This window comes from Acanthopagrus latus, chromosome 14 (assembly GCF_904848185.1).
Source record: "Acanthopagrus latus isolate v.2019 chromosome 14, fAcaLat1.1, whole genome shotgun sequence".
Classification (NCBI taxonomy): Eukaryota; Metazoa; Chordata; class Actinopteri; order Spariformes; family Sparidae; genus Acanthopagrus; species Acanthopagrus latus.
Genome location: NC_051052.1, coordinates 7,670,185 through 7,689,868, shown reverse-complemented (window position 1 = coordinate 7,689,868; position 19,684 = coordinate 7,670,185). Strand labels below are relative to the sequence as shown.

The 19,684-nt window shown below is 43.4% G+C and overlaps 1 protein-coding gene across 1 annotated transcript; it reads right to left on the bottom strand.

The window, feature by feature from the left end:
- Positions 1–478: 478 nt before the first annotated feature.
- LOC119032796 (ATP-binding cassette sub-family D member 2-like) lies at positions 479–19,411 on the bottom strand. The gene is made up of 10 exons (XM_037122346.1): positions 18,134–19,411; positions 17,047–17,227; positions 16,360–16,481; positions 12,129–12,288; positions 11,407–11,501; positions 9,656–9,801; positions 8,110–8,255; positions 7,071–7,155; positions 6,521–6,646; positions 479–6,356 (listed from the first exon to the last, which is right to left on the bottom strand). Exons 1-10 carry the CDS (start codon positions 19,076–19,078, stop codon positions 6,152–6,154), a joined length of 2,211 nt encoding a protein of 736 aa, XP_036978241.1. The 5' UTR covers positions 19,079–19,411; the 3' UTR covers positions 479–6,151.
- Between the last annotated feature and the right edge of the window lie 273 nt (positions 19,412–19,684).

Genomic DNA, 19,684 nt, shown 5'->3' with positions numbered 1-19,684 from the left:
CTAGGAAAAGACACAAGACAAATCAATCTTAATCTAATCTGAGTTTTTTCACCAGTTTCTTTTAGGCATTTTTATATTTCAAGTTAAAAAGGCTTGAACACTAAACAGAAGAGTCCCAGACTGTGGGGAAAAAAAAACAAAAAAAAAAACCACATGGCATCTATATGAATCTCGTGTTAAGACTGAATCATATTGTTTTCTGGGCCTGACACAGTAAGTCTAAATATCATAGTGAGGAGGTGGCATTGACCTTTGGCTTGCTGAGACAGGTTTATTTTCATGAACCACCTACAAGGGCTATAAATACCATGACGTGGATTCCTCAAAGTCAGGAAACAGAAATGTGTCAAAAAAAAACTGCAGCTGATCCAAACAGTTATTTAAAGGTACTGAAACCTGAAATGGTGCAAATTCTGTTCTGGAAACAGATCGAGAAGAATGAAACACAACACGGCCCGTTCTTCAAGGTTGCAATGTATTTTTTTTTTTTATTTACAAGAAAATACATCTTCATCTTCCAACGTAAAGTGACATCAGCACATGATTTTTGTAACAGATGACCTTTATGCAGATGTACCTCTCTTGGTTCTAAGGTTAAAGAATACAGATTCCTACACATGCACAATGAGATATCAGTAAAGGGAGTCTGGGGTTACTGCTCCAGGAATTCAAAATATAAAATGTACAGTTCCATGTGTGGGTGTTCTGCTTGCAAACGGAGCTGAAGGGGTAAGTACAAAGTGTAGTAAATCCCCAGCTTCGAGGGAGAATCACTGCATGTTGATTCTGAGGTACAGGACAGTCAAATAATACCTCAGAGATAACCTGAACAAGTTAGAAACCAGAGATTTACTGTGCTCATGATCATCCACATTTCTTTCCCGTACCATTCAGTCACTGACACTGTCATAAATATAGATTTGACTGTCCTACACCGCTTGATCGACATGACAATTCAAGTTGAAAATTTAAAAACTGATCCCTGCTCATTATCCTAGCACGCACACGCGTACAGTAAGTCCAAATATTACATGCACTACTAACACAATTATAAAATGATCAATTATCAAACAAAAGGGAAACCGCCATGACCTGACCACATGTATTCATTGCCTTCGTAACCTTCAGAGATGCTTTATCATACATAATGGATACATTCAATCTCTTACTTACAAAAGGGGTGATAGAGTGCGAAACTTTCCATATCAAAGTTTTGTTAGTAAGGATGTCATTACAGTATATAGCAAGGTCATACAGTGTGGCTAGTAGGCCACTAAAGGCCCAACTTCATTGGTAAGTAAGCTATCTTAACGGATTGACTAAAGAGCTGAGAAATGATGAGGTGTCATATTAAAAGAAATGACAATGTAGATGTTTTCCCCTGGAATAAATCCAAGATCAAGTTAACTCAAAGAAACAATACATAGGAACAAAAAGTATAATAACTTTAAATCTGCAATGATTGATGGCTACTCAGGGGAAGCAGAAACAAGCTAACTGTTAGCATATCCTTTTATGGTGAGGTAGGGAACTTGTTAGCTAAAAGTGGCCTATTAATATCCATTTTTAGCCATCCAATATTCACACTATTTTCATCTTTTTGCACAGCTCTGGTGTTCACCAACTATGGAGGAGAATCAGTTGCTAGCTAAATGCTCCACTTTACCCATGTTCACTAACTAGTTGCTAACTTTGTCTGCTTGCACTGTGATGCTAGGCATATATGTATACATATGTATGCGATGTCACACCTATGCAGCCACAGCCCTCAGCCACGTGGTTGTAAAAACCCTCGCAGAGCTTATGTGGGCTGTGCCTACTCAGGCCTGTGAGATCTGACCAATCAGAGCAGACTGGGCTTTTTGACAGGGAGGTCTTAAAGAAGCACTAAAATAAAGCGTTCAGACGGAGGGTGAATGGAGGTGCTGCAGCAATGGGCAGCATGAGAAAAATAATGTGTTTCTTTGAACATTAAAGCATGTTATCCCTTTCTAGCAGACACCCAAAATAGAAGTATGAACCTAGAAATTTGCATAATATTGGACCTTTTAAACAGGTGCCTGCACCAGCCAGAAACCTGTAACGAGAGCAGTGGGTAACCAGCACCGACAAATGCTGCTCTGACCCAAGACTCACTGGGGAGCAAGTGTTTAAAAAGGTAGAGTTTAGTCTCAGTTAGGCTGTTTTATAGTGCGATTGGAGGGCAAAATTCCACTCCTACAAAAATGACACCTCACCATTTTTCATCCCATCGTCTTTAGTGAACTAACAATACTTCTGACTCTTTCTTAGTTAAAGGAAGCTATGGTCATGCCTATGAATTACTGGCACTGTCTGCGCTAGAGCTGACCTCATGTTCCAGTGTCACTTGGCAGACTCTGTGTCATTCAGCGGCTCGTCTGGCCTCCTGTCAACAGAATCTGACCGATGGCACACACGACTTATCTCAGGTCTGAAAATGCTGCTCAAAAAAGGCCTGCCATGCTGGTTTTTCAAGTCCCGCAGTAATGCCTTTAATGCTCTCTCGCGTACCGAATGAAAGCGTAATTATTTTTGTGCAGCACAGATTATAGTACATTATTATTCCTTTAGACATTAAAGGAATGGCATTTCAATTCCTTAATTAGATTTTCTTCTCCAGTTACATTCTTTTGAAGGGTAAAAAAACAAAACAAAATAGTAATAAAATCTTGGTTTTGTCCTTCTGTAACCTAGCAGCCATCATCCTGAGAAGAGGAGGGCTGCATCCAAATGGTCTTAAGTCCTGTACACTAAAAGCATGAAGGGGAGGTTGCAAAGGTTCGAACTCTCAATGGAGATGCACTTTTAGACATCCTGGATGCAGGCCCAGCTTGGTCTAACAGTAGGCCTGAGGGATTTGACAAAACATATTCAACAATTTATGTCATAACGTTCGATAACAACTCAGATGACCCGGGTGCAGATGTGTACCTTAAACCAGCGCCCACTTGCTCATTTCTTTGCAGGTAACAACAAGCCAGTGCGTAGTTTGAATTCTGCTGCTGATGTGACTGATTGTCCATCCCTCTGCGACACAGACATTGTGGTGTGTTAACAAAGCAGAGGCTTAATAAAATATAGTGGTATTCTAACCAGTGACATGACCTGATATTACACTGCACCAGTCACTCAAGCTTGGTAGTGACGTGGATCGAGTCCTGTGTGCAGCACAGTGTGAGAATAGCGTACAGTAGTCCAGTGATTCTCCTGTTGGTGATGGAAGCTGGACCACTCATAGAAAAAAAACACAGATTTCACCCTATATTCCTGTTTGTAAAGTGCTTACACACTTCTCTGTTTACATTTTTTTCATTTTACAGAGCAACTATTGAATTATGGGTGAGCTAAAGACAAAAACAGAAATGTAAAATTGGCTGCGTCCTTTTTTTTGCATCTCAAATGCTGTGATAATTTGTATTGCTTAGTGAGCTCTGGGACCAAATGAATGTGAGAAACGGCAAAAATATGACTCTACGTGCCGAGGGTGGAGTCTGAAAGACTAGAAACTGAATGGAACCAACAACCACGGCTTCTCCACCCGGATTCTCCTCTCCTGCTGCACCACCGTAAACACATAGGGCTGAACCACGAAAAGGAACAAAGTGTAAAAGCAGCCACAACCACAACTCAAAGCCACCACAGGAGAACACAGCGTTCATGACTGTTTCAATAATAATCACTAATTTCACAGTATCACAACTTCCGATGAGTTGCTGGTAAACAAACATGGAGGCTACGTGAGAACTCATTTCTGTTCCTGTATATAGCCAAGATGCATGCCAGCTGTTTATCAAGAGGCAACCGACGTGTTGAAGTGTCCTTGAGCCAAAACTGAAATCCCTTCCAGCGATCTATGAATGAGCCTGACCTCTAACCGTTGTAGTACTGTATAGTAGCCCTATTATGTAATATATAATAAGCACAACCCAATGAGGGCTCATATGTTATAGCTAGGGATGAGCGAGTACATCATTATCTGTAACTGTTCAACCAGCTAATTTATACATAGTGTAATGAGCGGGGCTTCAACTAGAAACTCGTGGTGCTTGTACCACAGATGGGAGGGGCAATCAGAAGGTTGTCAGCAGGATTACACAAAAAATACTGATACTGAATACAAATTTTGTGCAGATCTTGGATGGAGGTTGGGTGTGTGCCCAGAATAGACCCCACTAACATTTGATGCTGATCCAGATAAAGGGACGGATCTAAGAAGCTCCTGTCTCTTTAAGGTCCCCCAGTCTCATCTGATTGGTCAGCTCACACAAGCCTGATCGAGCACCACTAACAACAACAAAGCACCCCTGCCAAATCAGTTTTTATGTGCCAAAATGTCACAAAGTCACAGAATTACAGGCGGGACTGCTGATGAGGCCTTTAAGGTGCAGTGTTTTCTGTGGGAGAGAGGAGCTTCTGTTGGCAGAGACCTTTTTCATTTTCTTTTACTGGCACAATAACTTTTTAACACACTGGAGGAAAGAAAAAAAAACATAATAGGTCTCCTTTTACTCCCTTACTACCTTCCTTTACATATGTTTTATTTGATATTAGGTTTGATCAAATTAAAGGGTACTGTTGGGCCATGGTGGAGGTATGCACGCTCATTCTGTTTAAACCTGAAACTGATATGGGTTGATCCTAAGTTTCTCTACCTTTTAACTATTTACAGGACAGCATCTGAACTGAGCTTCAGATCAATGTTTTAGTTAAAATGCATCATTTACAGCACCCAATAAGAGTTTCACTCATCATGAGTGTGGATATTGACACAACTTACTCAGATGACATTATCTGATAGTCGTTGCAACAGTGTACTCGCTCAAGCCTAATTAAAACATAATAATATGTGGAGTATTATGTCAAATAATAAGAGAATATAACGAAACTTCACGTTATTAAAAGTTTTTTTGTGTGTGTCATCATCAACTTTATTTGAAGTCTCTTTTGACTAAATCAGCATCATGTATTGGCTCAAATGTGACTCCAGATCAGGCTCAAAAGGACCGACAGAGCACGACATGAGTGTTTTTTGTGTCAACACAGGGGAGAGCCTTAACAGCTGTCCTGTGTGCGTACATACATCCAACACTTACACAGTCTGACTGGCTACCTGTTGTAGCACATGTGTGACTGTTCGTAGCCAGAGCAGACTACCGGGGTCAGCTTGCTCTTGAAGAGGGCCTCTTTAGCTCATTGTATTTGTTCAATAAACCAGAAACCTATGTTTTGGAGTCAGACCCGCGTCACTAATGGCTCTAATAATAGACCCCAGATCGTCTCTTTTTTCTTTTCGCCTGCAACTGAGCGATATCAGTGGTTCGCGGGTGTGCGACAACCTAACAAGCGCTAACGATGAGGTATAAGGAGAGGGATTGTACTGCGGCTAGACACACAAACTCAAACAAAGGCATACTGTGACATTTTGAAAAATAGTCTCTTTTGACCTCTCAAAACAGAAGAGGTCTCATTAAGTTCAGTAAAAACTAAAAATCTACTGATAAATTATAACAAACGTGGATCCTGCACAACCCAGTGCACTGGGCGTGGAATACTGCTTTGGACATTATCATTTAGTGGTTCTATATTAAAAAGTTTTCCAGCTAAGATGCAGGTGTCACCGTATTTCACTGTGAGCTACCACGACAAACAGAAACAGCCCTCTAAAAGCAGAGTAAAGTGCTACAAAACAAAACAAACAAAAGTCACCGTCTTAGTTCAAATTTGGATTTACCACTCTCGCCACTTTGAACCCGCGGCGAATTGATCTGGAAAATGATGTGCGCTAAAAGCAAAACGTCTAAAAATCTATGCGGTCGATGTGCGCAACACAACAAGGGGGGGATAATACTTGCGGATCCACTTCACTCTCCCCCTCTTGCGGGGCAGAGATGAAGGAGAAAGGAGGAGAAGGGAGAAACTAACTGGCATTCCTACTTTAAATCTTAAAAAAAAAATAAAAATCTAAGCCTGAAAAAAATACTCACAAACCCCCTACAGATCTCTTTTATTTCTTTCACACTCTCAACTCCTCCTCCCCCCGCATTTTCTTTCCCCGTTTCCCTCTCGTCTCTCTCCCCTCTGGGCCCCTTCCCCTGCTCCCTCCCCCATGCTTTCCCTCTCTCTTTCTCTCTCACTCCTCGGCCGTTTTGAGGACAGAGTCGTCTCCCAGGATCTTGCAGAGCTCGTTGAGGCGATGCTGCATCTCGGGAATGCCGGCCAGCTGGGCCTCCAGCCGCTGCTTCTCCTCGGTGAGTGTGAGGCGCGTCGCAGTGTCCAGCTGCTCGAAGCGCCAGCCTCCCTCCCCGTCGAACTGCAGCAGGTGGGTGTGGTACTTCCTGGAGGTGGAGAGCGAAGAAAAGTGCACTTAATTTGCTGCGTGCAATGAATTTACGGCTTTGTAGTGGATTTGAGAAGTGAGTACATCCTCTGCTACTGCTCTCCAGAGTGATATATCCAGTTATGTATCTCTTTTATTGAATAGGCTGGACAATTTTCTTACCACAGGGAGGGTCTGTGTGTGATGGAGAGCAGAGAGATGCCGGCATCCTTAGCAGTCTGGAAAATCTTTCCCTCCACGTCAATGCTCACGGCGCTGGTGCACTCATCCAACAAGGCATATTTAGGCCTGACAGACACAGGAATGGTTTTCATTAATAACATTCCATACAGTGGGTAACGGATGAGGTTTGTTATGTTGGGAGATCATTTCCGAGTGACAGAAAATCGGGTTTACCATCTTCTACCACCTCAGTTCAATGTGTTAGCATGCAAACATTTGCTAATTAACTCTAGACACAGAACACAACCGAGGCTGATGTAGATGTCCTGCAGCATAAAACACTGGACAACTTGACCTGAAGATGGTGGCCAGTTCAGTCTGGACCAAAGTGCTCGACTGACCAACTGACATTGCCCTCTCCAGCCGCTAGCATGGCTAGAAAAGGCTTGGCTTAAGATGGCAGCTTCCACTCTTGTGTCACATGTTGAGTGTATGAAGCTAAACCGGCCACAGTGTACGGGTGGACAACAACAACGCCGTTTCGCCTTACTTGTGGTAGAACATGCGAGCCATGCCCATCCTCTGCTTCTCGCCCCCTGACAGCACGTCCTTCCAGTCCAGCTCAGCATCCCAGCCTGAGAACCAGAAGACTTCACGTGAGCTTGAAAACACTTGATACCGAAATGTTATGTAAAGACCAAGGTATCTGGGGATTCTAGATGATGAGAGTAAATAGTGCGGAGAGTAGTGCAGAGTGGAGAGCATAAGCGAGTGCATGGACCTATTTCATGGACGTGGAGACACTGGAATACATTAGGCCTTAACATAAAGAGTTCATCAAAAATACATTTTGGACAATGTAATGAATAATTAAAAAGATAAACAGACTGTTACAGTCACTCCAAAGGAAAGGCAGATACATGTTTGCTTAGAGGGTTCAACTGGCAGAGCTGCGCTGTGTAACAAAGGTCACATTTTCTTAAAATAACAGTAAAATCCTTTGCCGTTACATTGCATGTGCACACACATCCATGGTCAAGATGTTTCTCAACATCCTCACAGTGCAGCCATTCATACATTAAACCCTCTTGCAGCTCTCAGCTTTGTACAGTAGTCGGCTCCCAACAATAGTCTGTTTATATGGCAATGAGAGGAGGGTGGCTGCCAATTAGCCACAGACGCAAGTTTAGGCAATACAAGTAATACCAGGTCGCACGAGATCAAGCTTCTGGCCAGTAGATATACATAATCTGTTTGATCTCAAAACACAGGCAAAACTGCACCATGGTGACAATTTTGAAGGTCAAAATGTAGAGACCTTAAACACGATAAGATTATCGATTTGGTAATAACTTTATTTGCAGGTACTCAATCTGATTGACTCATTTCATGGCTAGTGGGCATTTAGTCTAATGCTTTCAAGTTATTTTGTGTAGCTGCTGCTTATTCTGGCTAATGGCTTTTGATTTTCTGTAGTTTGACAACACATTAGTTTAATTATTATTTTCTAGTTATTGCACAGTATATCGAATCCTCCATTTGTTCGTGGAGTTGATGGTTGTCACACACAGATTTGCGACTCCCCCTACCTCCCTCCCTGGTGATTATATGGTTGAGGTTGACTATGTCCAAGATGGCGTCCAGGTCCTTGTCACTGAGGCCTCTTGCAGCCATGTCCTCCACCGAGTCCGGGTAGATCACCTGGTCCCGCAGTGTACCCATGGACATGTATGGCCTGGAGGAAACACACACACACACAGACACACACACACCTTTATCCACTGAGCGTTCCTTTTGTTAACCCGTCAAGTTCTCCGGATATTAAGAGAAAGAAAGCCCTGGTAAAGAGGGTGTGTGTGTACAAAGGAGCACTTCTTTGTCACACTTCAAGAACAATTGCTCAAAGGGAAAGACACCCATTGAGCTGCTGTTGTTTCTTTTAGTGTATTGGTTTCTGTTACAGCTGCCAGGTGCCAGTCTGATCCGATGTATAAAATATTTACCGCTCTGCAGGAGGGAGTCAGCTGAGTCCGCTGCTTTAAGCAGCTCTGGGTAAGATTACATTTGATGGTTTGTATAAGAGTGGCTTCAGCTCACTTTGAGTGCTGGAGTCCTGCTGCCACCTTTTTTGGAAGATCAGCTGGCTATTCTGCATGTCTAGAGTTAAAAGCACCTTGGTTGACACCACATCAGTCACATGTCTTCAATGCACCATGCAACACTGATTAATCTGTAAATGATTCTCTTGATTAACATATGAAACATTTACAACAAACATTTAATTTTTGTACATTTTAAAAACCTCAAATAACGGCATTGAGAATATAACTGAAACTATGGCCTGTTTATATGATTGGAAGATGCAATATTTTGACTGAACAAAGTGAACATTCAATTTTGTTTACATTTTAACATTTTTATAGGGGTTTGTACCAAACAAGCACGTTCCCTTAAATATGGAGAGTACGATTTGTAAGCAGGGCCATCTCTGTAACATAAATCTCCTATTCAGACCTGCCTCAGAATCAGACTTGCCATAAATCTTGCCCAGTGGCCACTTGCAGGAAAAAAGAAAAAAAAGAACAACCCTGGAGCATTTTCCCCCATAGAGCGCCATTATCGTCAAGCCCTTTGTAGAATGGATGAAAAAATTAGTTTTCGAACACATACCTTTATAAGACTTCCTTATTTTAAAAATGATTGTCAGTCTACAGGCCCAGAAAATAGCAGGTGGTGTTTTATTCTTTAAAGGTCAGCTATTAGCTTCAATCACTGAACGGTGAGTTATCACGGATCACTTGAGCCGAAGATGCAGCGTGAAAACGCATTTTTAGTATCCACGCTCAGTCGCACTAATGATTCTCAAATGGCCGCGATAACGAGGGAAGTATAATAAAGAAGTGATTGTAGTTGAAAGTATTTCAAGCCCTGTCTGGGCGGTAAATATTTCACTGCGGCCAGAGCTCTGGTTTCTCTTGTGTGTGTGGCTGAACACACACACTCAAACACACAGGTCCTGTTACAATTGGATTAGATTACCGTTGGGGTTCACCGGTACAATGATCAAACCCTACATTTGCCTCAGTAAAACTCACTGCTGTGGGAATATGTGTGACAGGCTGTGTCTGTGTATACCTCTGAGGGATGTAGAACATATGTTGAGGGGAGGGTTTATGTAGCCGGCCGCCGTAGACGGGCCACAAACCGCTGAGGATCCTGAACAGAGAGCTCTTCCCACAGCCGTTAGGCCCCGTGATTAATAGGTGCATGCTCTCTTCTACCTGAAATGAAACAAGAAATTGTTAATCCCCCTACGCTGAGTCAGTCCTCTGTATAATTATGAAACATCACTAAGATATAAAGCCCTGGAGAGACGGGAGCCGTCAGTGGGTGTTAAGCTTTTGATAGACGGCATAAGACAACACAGCATTAAACACAGGAGATCTACAAAGCCAACATTCCTCCACAAAGATTCCTCGCTTTTTTTTCCCTCTGTCTGTGGAATCAAAGCCCTCCCAGCGACAGCCAGATCAAACTGTTTGGATGTATCACTAAGTGCCTCTAGTTTGCCTGCAGCTAACAGGGTAACAGAGCAGCAGCACGGCATGTATTGACTTTATGTATCTGACAGTGCAGAGGCAATCCAGATAAACAAGAAGAAAAAGTAGTGTTGTTCTGAAACATGGCTCTGAAAAATGACCCACGATGAAAAATCTGGAAAAAAAACAACAGTGTGATATATATCCTGTATGTTCAATGTGTCCAGAACTTTTGAGCATCCATTATATATTACCTTCACCGTAATACACCTGTAATTTCTTATCAGAGCTACATCAAGCCAGGTGTCAAACTATGACAGTATCTGAACAGTGATCCTGTGCTCTTCAGCCTGAGCAGAGCCAGTATGACATTTGCATACAGTCTTAACCTTGTGGGCATAAACACACTGTCAACAGAGTATTCTTGCTCTTCCAGCTCCGTTTCAGCAGCTTGTATTGACCTCAGACCGGAGCTTGATGTAGTCTCGACTGAGGTCTGTAAGTATGAACTGCTATCACTGTTTGAAAGCAAAATGCCTTGAGGAAATGCATTCATCAAAAAAAAAAACGAATTATGTCTTCTCACTTTATATATCTAATTCTTACTTTCAACTCTGACATACTGACGTTTTTTCAATTGGCGCCTCTGTTAATAAACCTACTCCTGCATGTTCAAGTTCAAAGGCGTGTTTCTATGACAACAATTCTTAAATGAACTAAAAGCCAGCTTCGAGGAACTGAGGTAAAGTCCAGGCTCGTGTCAAATTATCATCAAGGCAAGCTCGAGCTAACTTGGTTATCCATACACAAAAGAACACAGCCCTGGGATCAGCAGACCGCCAGCCTCTCTGGAGTTTCGAGGAAACACAAACAGAGCACGCACACAGTGCGACATGGATCAAAATGTTGGCGGTAAAACGTTATCCGTGGAGCTGACCCGGGGTGTTAGTGTCCTAATGGCATCTCAAATGTTCGAAAAGTGCCTTTTTAATCCTTTGTGAGGATTGATCTGTAGTCTTACACGCCCTAACATCCTCTCTGGCTCAAACGCCTTAGGAGGGCAACGCACCACTGACACCCAAAGGGAGTCTCTGTTTCCTAATGAGACCACAGAGGATTCATCAAAATGCTAATTAACAGCGCACAGACCAAAAAAAAAACCTTCGGAGAACATCTGAAACGGAGCACCTCGGATATGTGTCAGTTAATGTTAGTTTAATGTTAGATTAAAGGACCACTCTGATGCTTTTGTATGTTAGTCTACCATGGCTGGCAAAGACGGGTAACACAACAGATGTAAAATGACAAAATACAGAGCATTCAAAGAGGATAGTAGAGCTGTCTCACCTTAAAGTTCAGGCAAGACACCACTACGTCCCCGTTTGGCGTAATAATTGGTACATTCTCACACACGATGCCATTGTCCACGTCTATCACTTCACCTGAAAGACAAAAGAGCGAAGGCAAAAGAGTAAAATGATCTGAAAAACTGAATGACAGTGAGTAAGAGCAGGACTAGAGGATTAGACTGCAGCCATTAAGTATGGATATAAATGGGATAATACCTACATAGAAGGAAATGTGGGGTTAAAACAAAAAAAAATCCCTCTTTATCACTTTACTTATCTCACAGCTTAATGGCGCTCTGCAGCCGGAGATTCATTCTAGGGTCAAAAGGATATGTATGCAATGAATCTGACCTTTTACCTCGATACTGCTGATTGCTTTTAATATCATGTTGGTGATCTCAGAATGTATTCTAGCTCTGAAGATGTAACTGCTTTGAAACAGTACTTATGTTGACTTCATCCTTTGACTCAGGACTGACATTTTCTGTTGATTCTGTATTATTTAGGAGCACACAACGTATTGGGACTAACCAACCAAAGCCCAGAGCTTTTCCCAAATAGCAGAAGTGGTAAACGCTTGCCCAACGTAGCAACAGTAACCAGGCAGGGGTGTAGTTTGTGACTGGCCAATTAGGCTGCTGTCTACCTGTTTTTCTTTTTTTTCCAGTTTATTTCAATACAGAGGGAGGTGTGAGTGTGTGTGCGGAGCAACAGACTCACCCTTTATCTCCAAAGGTCCATCTATGTGCATCTCAGGCTTGCTCTTCTTCTCGGCCCCCTCCGCTGATAGAGAGGAGCGCTTGTAAACACCCCTCTGGACGTCCTCAAACACCACAAACATGTTGTGGACCCGTGCGGTGTAACCTGCCAGTTCTGTGACCTGTCACAACAACATACAGGGGTCAAAGGTCATTGTTGAGTAAAGTGAGAGGAATATCAGCGTGACCGCAAAATGGATCAGATTAAGGCAAAGATCACTGCCATGGCCACTTGCTAATGCAACTCCCTGTGTGTGTGTGTGTGTGTGTGTGTGTGTGTGTGTGTGTGTGTGTGTGTGTGTGTGTGTGTCTGTGTGACACTTGATGACTAAGTGTTGAGAGTATGTGAATATTAGTTAGCAAGCTGAGAGGTCTGAACAGTTAGCTGTTAAGTTAACTTAAACTGTTGGATGGTTAGCTAAAGCAATTGATCAGCTATTGAAATAGCTAAAAGTAATGTACAAATGGTTGCACATTAATAACATGAAGCTAATGGATACATGGAAATAGTTACCCGAAAATAAACAGTTGAAATTGTTAACTAAAAGTGACAGATACATGTTCTAAATAGATAATGCTAATTATCAGTAACAGACATAAGTATGGAACAGTTAGCTAAAAGTAACTGATAAATTGTAGTAATAGATAAGGCTAGCTCACCGTAGTTAGAATACTGCTAAAAGGCATTTTTTTAAATAGCTATCTAAAAGTAATGGATACATATAAATAGTTAGCCTGAAGTAGGCCTATCAAAAAATGATTGAAATAGTTCTCTAACAGCGTAACTAATTAGCTAAAAGACATGGATAACTACTCTGAATAGTTAGCTTAAAGTAATGTATAAATGGTTGAAATAGTTAGCAAAAAGAAAACGGTTGGAATAGTAAACTAAAAGTTATTGATAAATTGTTGAAATTGATCATGCTAGCTGGACAGCCTAAACAGTAACCTAAACGACAATGTTCTGAATAGTTAGCTTGGTTAGCTCAGGGTTAGAACAGTAATGGACGTATGGCTGAAAAAAAAAAAACTACCTGTAAGCAATGAACACATTTAAATATTTAGCTTAAAGTACTGAAAAATAGTTGGCTATAAATGTCAACAGTTCACATAATTAGACAAAAGACAGGTATAACTGGTCGGACCAATATGCTAAAAGTAACAGACATGCTTGAACCAGATAGCTAAAAGTAAACGTTTAAAAAATGGCTGATATACTGTAGACAGCTCAAATGATAAATAGCTAAATCTTAGAATTAATCATTGAAGTTGTTCCAAAAAAAAAGCAGTTAGATAGCTAAAATAATAAGCTACATTCAATTAAAAGAGGTAGCGAAACTACATTAGCATGTGTTAGCGTATATAACATGTCTAGCAGTGTTTATGCAAATATGTAATTTACACTAGAGTCACGCACTGGCTGCTGTTGTCGGTATGCCGTTTGGACTGAATTTCTCTCTTTACTTTTCACAACCCAGAGTAAACTCTTGGACGGGGCCATGTTTACAGCGTGTCGAGTGAGCGCACACATTCACACCCACACGCAGATCTGAAAAGCTGCTGTACATAATGTGTGATTATCGCTGAGAGATGGGCGAATAAAAGGAAGTGTTTTAGAAATGATGTGAACCAAGACCGAACAAACAGCCGGACAGAACACATGTAAAAATATGAGGGAAAAAATGCGACATTTAGTAGATGAACATAACCCAAAATGCATTACAAATATCTATAAGCAACCAGAGGGTGCTCTGCATTCAAACGGAATGAGACTCAAGGTCAAACGAGGACAAAATCAAGAGAGAAATCCCCCTGTTGCTTTGGTCTCAGTGCTGCACCCTGCAGCGAGATCATGCAGGCTGTTGACACAGCTTGATTGTATTAAACAACAAACACAGATTCTGAGAATTCATGGACATCATGTGGGGCTGCAGAGACGTGACACGCTCAAAGAAGAAAGAAACCGGTTGGAGGACTGTGTTCTGCGTGCAAAATGTTCAAAAATTTACATAAGTTCCTTAAAAAAAGAGAAAAAAACAAAAGGTGCTACATTCAAGTTCTAAGCACATGTATGTGTTCTCCTGTGGTTTCTGTACACAGAGTATATGAGTAGAGCCACGATGATGGTCCTCCCCAATTTGTCTAAAAAGTGTTTGAGAGAGAGAGAGAAAAAGTGAGAAAGAGATGCAGAAGTGCGGGCTCAAAGATCAACAGATGGAGGATTATTCACAGCTAGGCTAAGCCCCGAGGGAAGGAGCTCTGGACACACACACACACACACACACACACACACGCACACACACACATGCACATACAAACACAACACCAGCAGGACTCACTGCTGGCTGACCTACACTGACATGAGAGTGGCAGCAGATTCAATCTTGAGGAATTAATGCCTATAAAAGGTTTCTGTGTTCAGTTTTTCTCTCCATGATTTGAGATGTTTCCATGAGATGAGATCTGAGGCGGCGTTGACGCACGTCAGAGGGCCGACTCTGATGTGTCCGATCATCATCATGCAATCCGACAATTGAAAATGAATGACTTACAAATTAAGAGTTCCGCTCTGGTAAAACTGCTATGGATAGCGCCATTTTCGAATTCAGTCTCGAGGTCTTGTTCTGTGTGTGACATTTTTAAAAACAGTCGCACCCCGCGTCTTTCCACATTGATCTCTTAAATGTCTTTTGCGGCATGAGAGTCACTGGAGGAAAGTCTACTTTATCATGAAAAAGCAGATCCTGACATTTACGACGCTGGAACCAGCAAATGTTTGACATTTCTAATTAGAAAGATGACTTTTGATTCTTCCTTCCGACTGACTGACTAAATAATTGACTAATCGTCGCAGCTAAACAGACAACAACAACCCCGGCGGGCCAGCAGGGCGAGCAAAATTCCTGGAGAGAGCAGAGAGGACGAGAACAAAAGGGAACAAACAAAACAGAGTCTACAAGATGAGTAACAAACTGACACGAGCTGGGACGTGTCATTGGGACCATCTGACCACTCACATTGTACTGTACACTGTCATATTAACCAGGCAGAGTGTGTGTGTGTGTGTGTGTGTGTGTGTGTGGGGGGGGGGGGGGCATGGCATAATGCCTGAGGAATGTGCCTGTTAAGTTGCACACACACTTGCACATCTCTTGGCCTTGCGTGCAGCTGCTTGCTGCGGCATGTTCAACAACACCTTTGCACAAAACTCGTGTCCTCTGGGGAAGTGTTTTGAGCTGCAGCCGTGCTACAACACGCCAGTCAGAAAGACAGTCTGTTCTGTCACAGCATCAGAAATTATAAAACAATTCACTTGGAGCTTTCTGTGCGATCGTAAAACTGGAGCTGTGTGTGTCTAGCCCTGAGTGTCTGCGCTTTGACGTGAGTGCAAGTGGTGTACAGTGGGAAGTTTTTTTGAGAGGAGGTGACTCACGCTCAAAGAGGCAGACAACAACCCACTCGCACTTTTAGGAGAGTTTCAATTCCTCCACTTCAGCACAAGCGTGCTCTGGAAGTGCACCCAACCTTTGCTGAAATGGCGAGGAGGTGACAAGCGCTGAAAAAAACGCTGGTGCGCGTATGATCGCAAGCAGACGGGCACGAACCGGCTTGTGCTGCGGCCCGGGCTTCGCCACAAAAGTGCTGCAGCCAAATCCTCTTATGGTCCTCAAAATGCAGCCCCGAGTGAGAGAATGCATGAATGGGTCTTGCTATTTTTTGGGGGATTAAAATGCAACGAGAGATCAGGGATTTGGCCCTTGATGAACAAGGCCTTTCATTCACTGATTTCTTTCTTCAGGACTCAGTATAAAGTCCGGCGCATGCACGGTGAACTTCACAGGGGCGTAAAAGCAAAGAGAGGTTGACGCGGCGGCGTGTACAGCCAATCTGTGCGTTCATCCGTCCCACCCGCCCATCTGTTGGACCGCTTGTCCTTCAAACCCCCGGGCCAATGAGATGACGCGGCTGAATCATGAATCTGTCCATCATCGGGACCATCTGAAACTGTAGCCTGACCAATCAGATCAAATTCAATGAGAAACTAGATGAAAGATTATGGGCTAATTGTGGCTAATGGGTTATCAAATATGTTGTTTTACCTCGTGTAACCCACAGATTTTAAACCCTCCGTCATATTTTCAGTTGCTGGTAATCAGGAAGCGGTTCAATTACTCCAGCGTGTGGTGACTCACCTCTTTGTAGGAGGACATGATCCTCTCGATGGCGTCGGCCCCTGAGGCCAAGAGGTTCCGGGCGGTGGTGAAAGCCTCCGTCCTCTCGCTCACCATCACGTGCGTCTGCCCGTCTGCCGTTTCTAGAGGAGCGAAAGGGAGATCACAGAGCAGGGCGTAAGAAACTGCCATACTACAGACGTGTTTATTCAAACAAGACCGCTTTCCATCTCTGCCTTCTGTTATCTGCCTGAAGTTCTACATGCTGTGAGCCTCCTCGCTGCACATCCACACACTTGTACCTGAGAGCATTAGAACAGCATGGAAATGAGTTATTTAAATAAAAGCACTGACAATGGAGCATTAGCACGCTCGTGGTGCCCGGCAGCAAACAAAGGGACTCAGTCACAGCTTTTATTTTGGATGCAACTGAAATGTCAGCGGGGATGTGTGGGAGGCAGCTACTGCTTTCACACGTGCTAATCAGCTCCTGCTTGAGGAGGAAGGTGTAGCTGCTGGTTTGGAGATGCTAATGATCCTCTTGTGTACTGTGAAATGTTACGAGTGAAGCACAAAACTATTACGGTGGTGCTTAAAAAGAGGTTTACAGCACACAAGACACTTTCAATCACACACTCATAGCCTCAGACGTGTTTAATTTGGAGTCTGGGGAAATAAAGGGTTCGGGGCACCTCGAGGCCTCCTTACCGTTGTCAGCGAAGCCCGTCGCCGTGATGATCGGCACAGCGACCATGACCAGCCCGCTGCTGCTCCACACGTACTTCATGAGGAACTGCTCGATCATGATGTACCAGAGACGCTTGGACAGGATCAGGTTCATCTGATCCGCAAGGGCCCTGTAGCACTTCTGCAGCTGCCGCATCTCCACCTGCAATGGACAGCATATACACCTGTTACTGACTGACATCACTGTCATAACAAACTTGCATGTTCTCCCGTAAGGCAGCAATGATTGGTCAATTAATTGATAAGTAATTAGAAAGAAAAGTAGTTATAATATATTAGTTGTTTCAGCTGTTTTTCAAGCAAAGATGCCAAACATTTGCTCCTTAAATGACAGAACCTGGTGCTTTTCTTTGTCATTTATGATGGTAAATGGAGAGTCTTTGGGTGTTGGACTGATGGTTGGACAAAGGGAGCGAGTGTTTGTCATTATTTTGGAAATTTTAACAGATTAATATTGCAATATTTCAACTAAAACCATTAACAAACCTACATGTTGTGTTGCAGAGATATCTGCAAAAAGCAGGCATGCTAACCAGCTAGCCTCGTCCCATCCCCGTCCTACTGGTGTAAGAACCAGTGGTTGTGCCAAACACTCCTAATTTGGACCACTAGATGCACTGCTAACTGAGCTAACTAGCTAATTGTGATAATTAAGGTAAGCGGTTGCTATGGTGATTTGCTGCCCCTGTTGGAGTATGAAATCAACAGGTGGCCATTTCTTAAATATTGCACCTTTAATCTCCAATCTAAATAATTGCTGCAGCCCTATTCATGTATATTTAATGACACATTATTTACTTTGTTATCATGTATGCTCAAAGATGATAATAAACAAAAACTCCTGTTTAAAAATGTTGTCTATAACTGGAGTTTCCCTGCAGAAATGGACAATTACACTATATGTAATACTAAGTAACATGTGGTCTATTAATGATCTACTAATGTGGATTATGGATTTACTTCTGAGGTTGAATTCTACACGGATTATAACTGAATAATGTCTGTAACACAGCTGCATGTCTGCCACAACATTATGATCAACACACACCTTGTGTCCCCTGTAGAAAGCTATCTCCTCCGCGTTCGCAATAATCCTGGAGTGCACGTAGCGCAGGTAGCCTTTCCTGTGCGCCTCCTCGGCCACCAGCTTGCCGAATTTGGGCGAGCAGGCACGCAGGACCTTCGCCGTGGCAAAGACCACGAGCCCGGCCAGCAGGGTCGGCCCGGAGGCGTTGGCCCCTCTGGACCTGGCGGTCTGAATCAGCGTGTAGGAGGTCAGCATCACATCCAGTATCGGCTTGGTGAGGTTGGAGTAGAGGTGGGCCACCGACTGGGAAAACATCATGACGTCCTCGGTGAGAGACTGGTCCGGGTTGGCGAGCCTCCCGTCCATGTTGCTGACTTTGTAATAGGTCTGATCGGTGAAGTAGGTCCGGTAGGCATGGTTCACCAGCCGGGTGCGGAAGGCCAGGGCCAGTTTGCACTCCAGGTACCGGATGGCGCTGTTGACGAACGTGGCCGGGATGGCAATGAGGAGCCATTTGACCAGCTGGATAATGAAGCTCTTGGGTTTCTTCTCCACGATCGTTTTGACAATCTTACCGTCCAAGCTGGCCACGTATATAGAGAGAAACGTCCGGGATATCAGCGCCACCGAGTGCAAGGAGAGCAAACCGAGCTCTTTGGACACGAGCCTGGGGAAGAGGATTTTAGCAAGTTCGAGGATCTGCTTAAAAAATTCCGCATTTACCCCCGGCGACGTCTTCCGATAAGTCGCCACATCTACCTGTGTCTTTGCCGAACAAGTGGAGCCGTTCTCCGCCTTCGAAACCCGGCCATTATTCCTGGGATCTTTGTTTTTGCAGAGCTGCTTGCAGATGATGGGGTACAGGGTTTTGACACCGTAAGCAGCCGCCGCAAGAAACACGGCTCGCTTCGCCGCAGCCGTCCGGTCCCATTTCACCCTGGACGCCGCATCGAGGATGTTGGACATGTTTTCAAGCGTTAGTCGACTCTGCTGACAATCCTTGCAACACCCATCCCCCAAACCTGGCTCACCGCGTCGATATAAAAAGAGCGAAGGACTTCTGATGGCTGGATTGATGTGAGGCGAGCCCGATACATGTACCGCTACATCCTGCTCTTTTGCTCGTCAAGCCAAACAAACCGCTATGGGCGCACTTCCGGTTACAGTTGTCAGAATAAAAACTTACGGTCAACTTCGCCTCACACTCAAAGGACAAATAAACCGCACCACCCAGTTTGTGGTTTTATTTTTTGAAGGTAATTCGCAGGAACTTCCTGACTTGTTGTGTACTCTTCCGCTTTCCGTTAACTTGACGCAACTGATTTCCGCCCTACGCTGTTGCGGTGGCTTTTTTCATTGGTCGCGCCCCCCGGCAAGAGGTGATTGGCTGCGTGATGGACGCGCACATCCATCCAACTGCACATTATGGTGCCCTTGTAATTAAAGTTTAGGCAGAAATATGTCACGCAATAATTTCCTATCCATGAAAATATATTGTTGTCAGCAATATTAACGACTTAGAGCGTTTGAAACACATTTATATACGTTTATAAGCAGCTCTGAGTGGCGCGT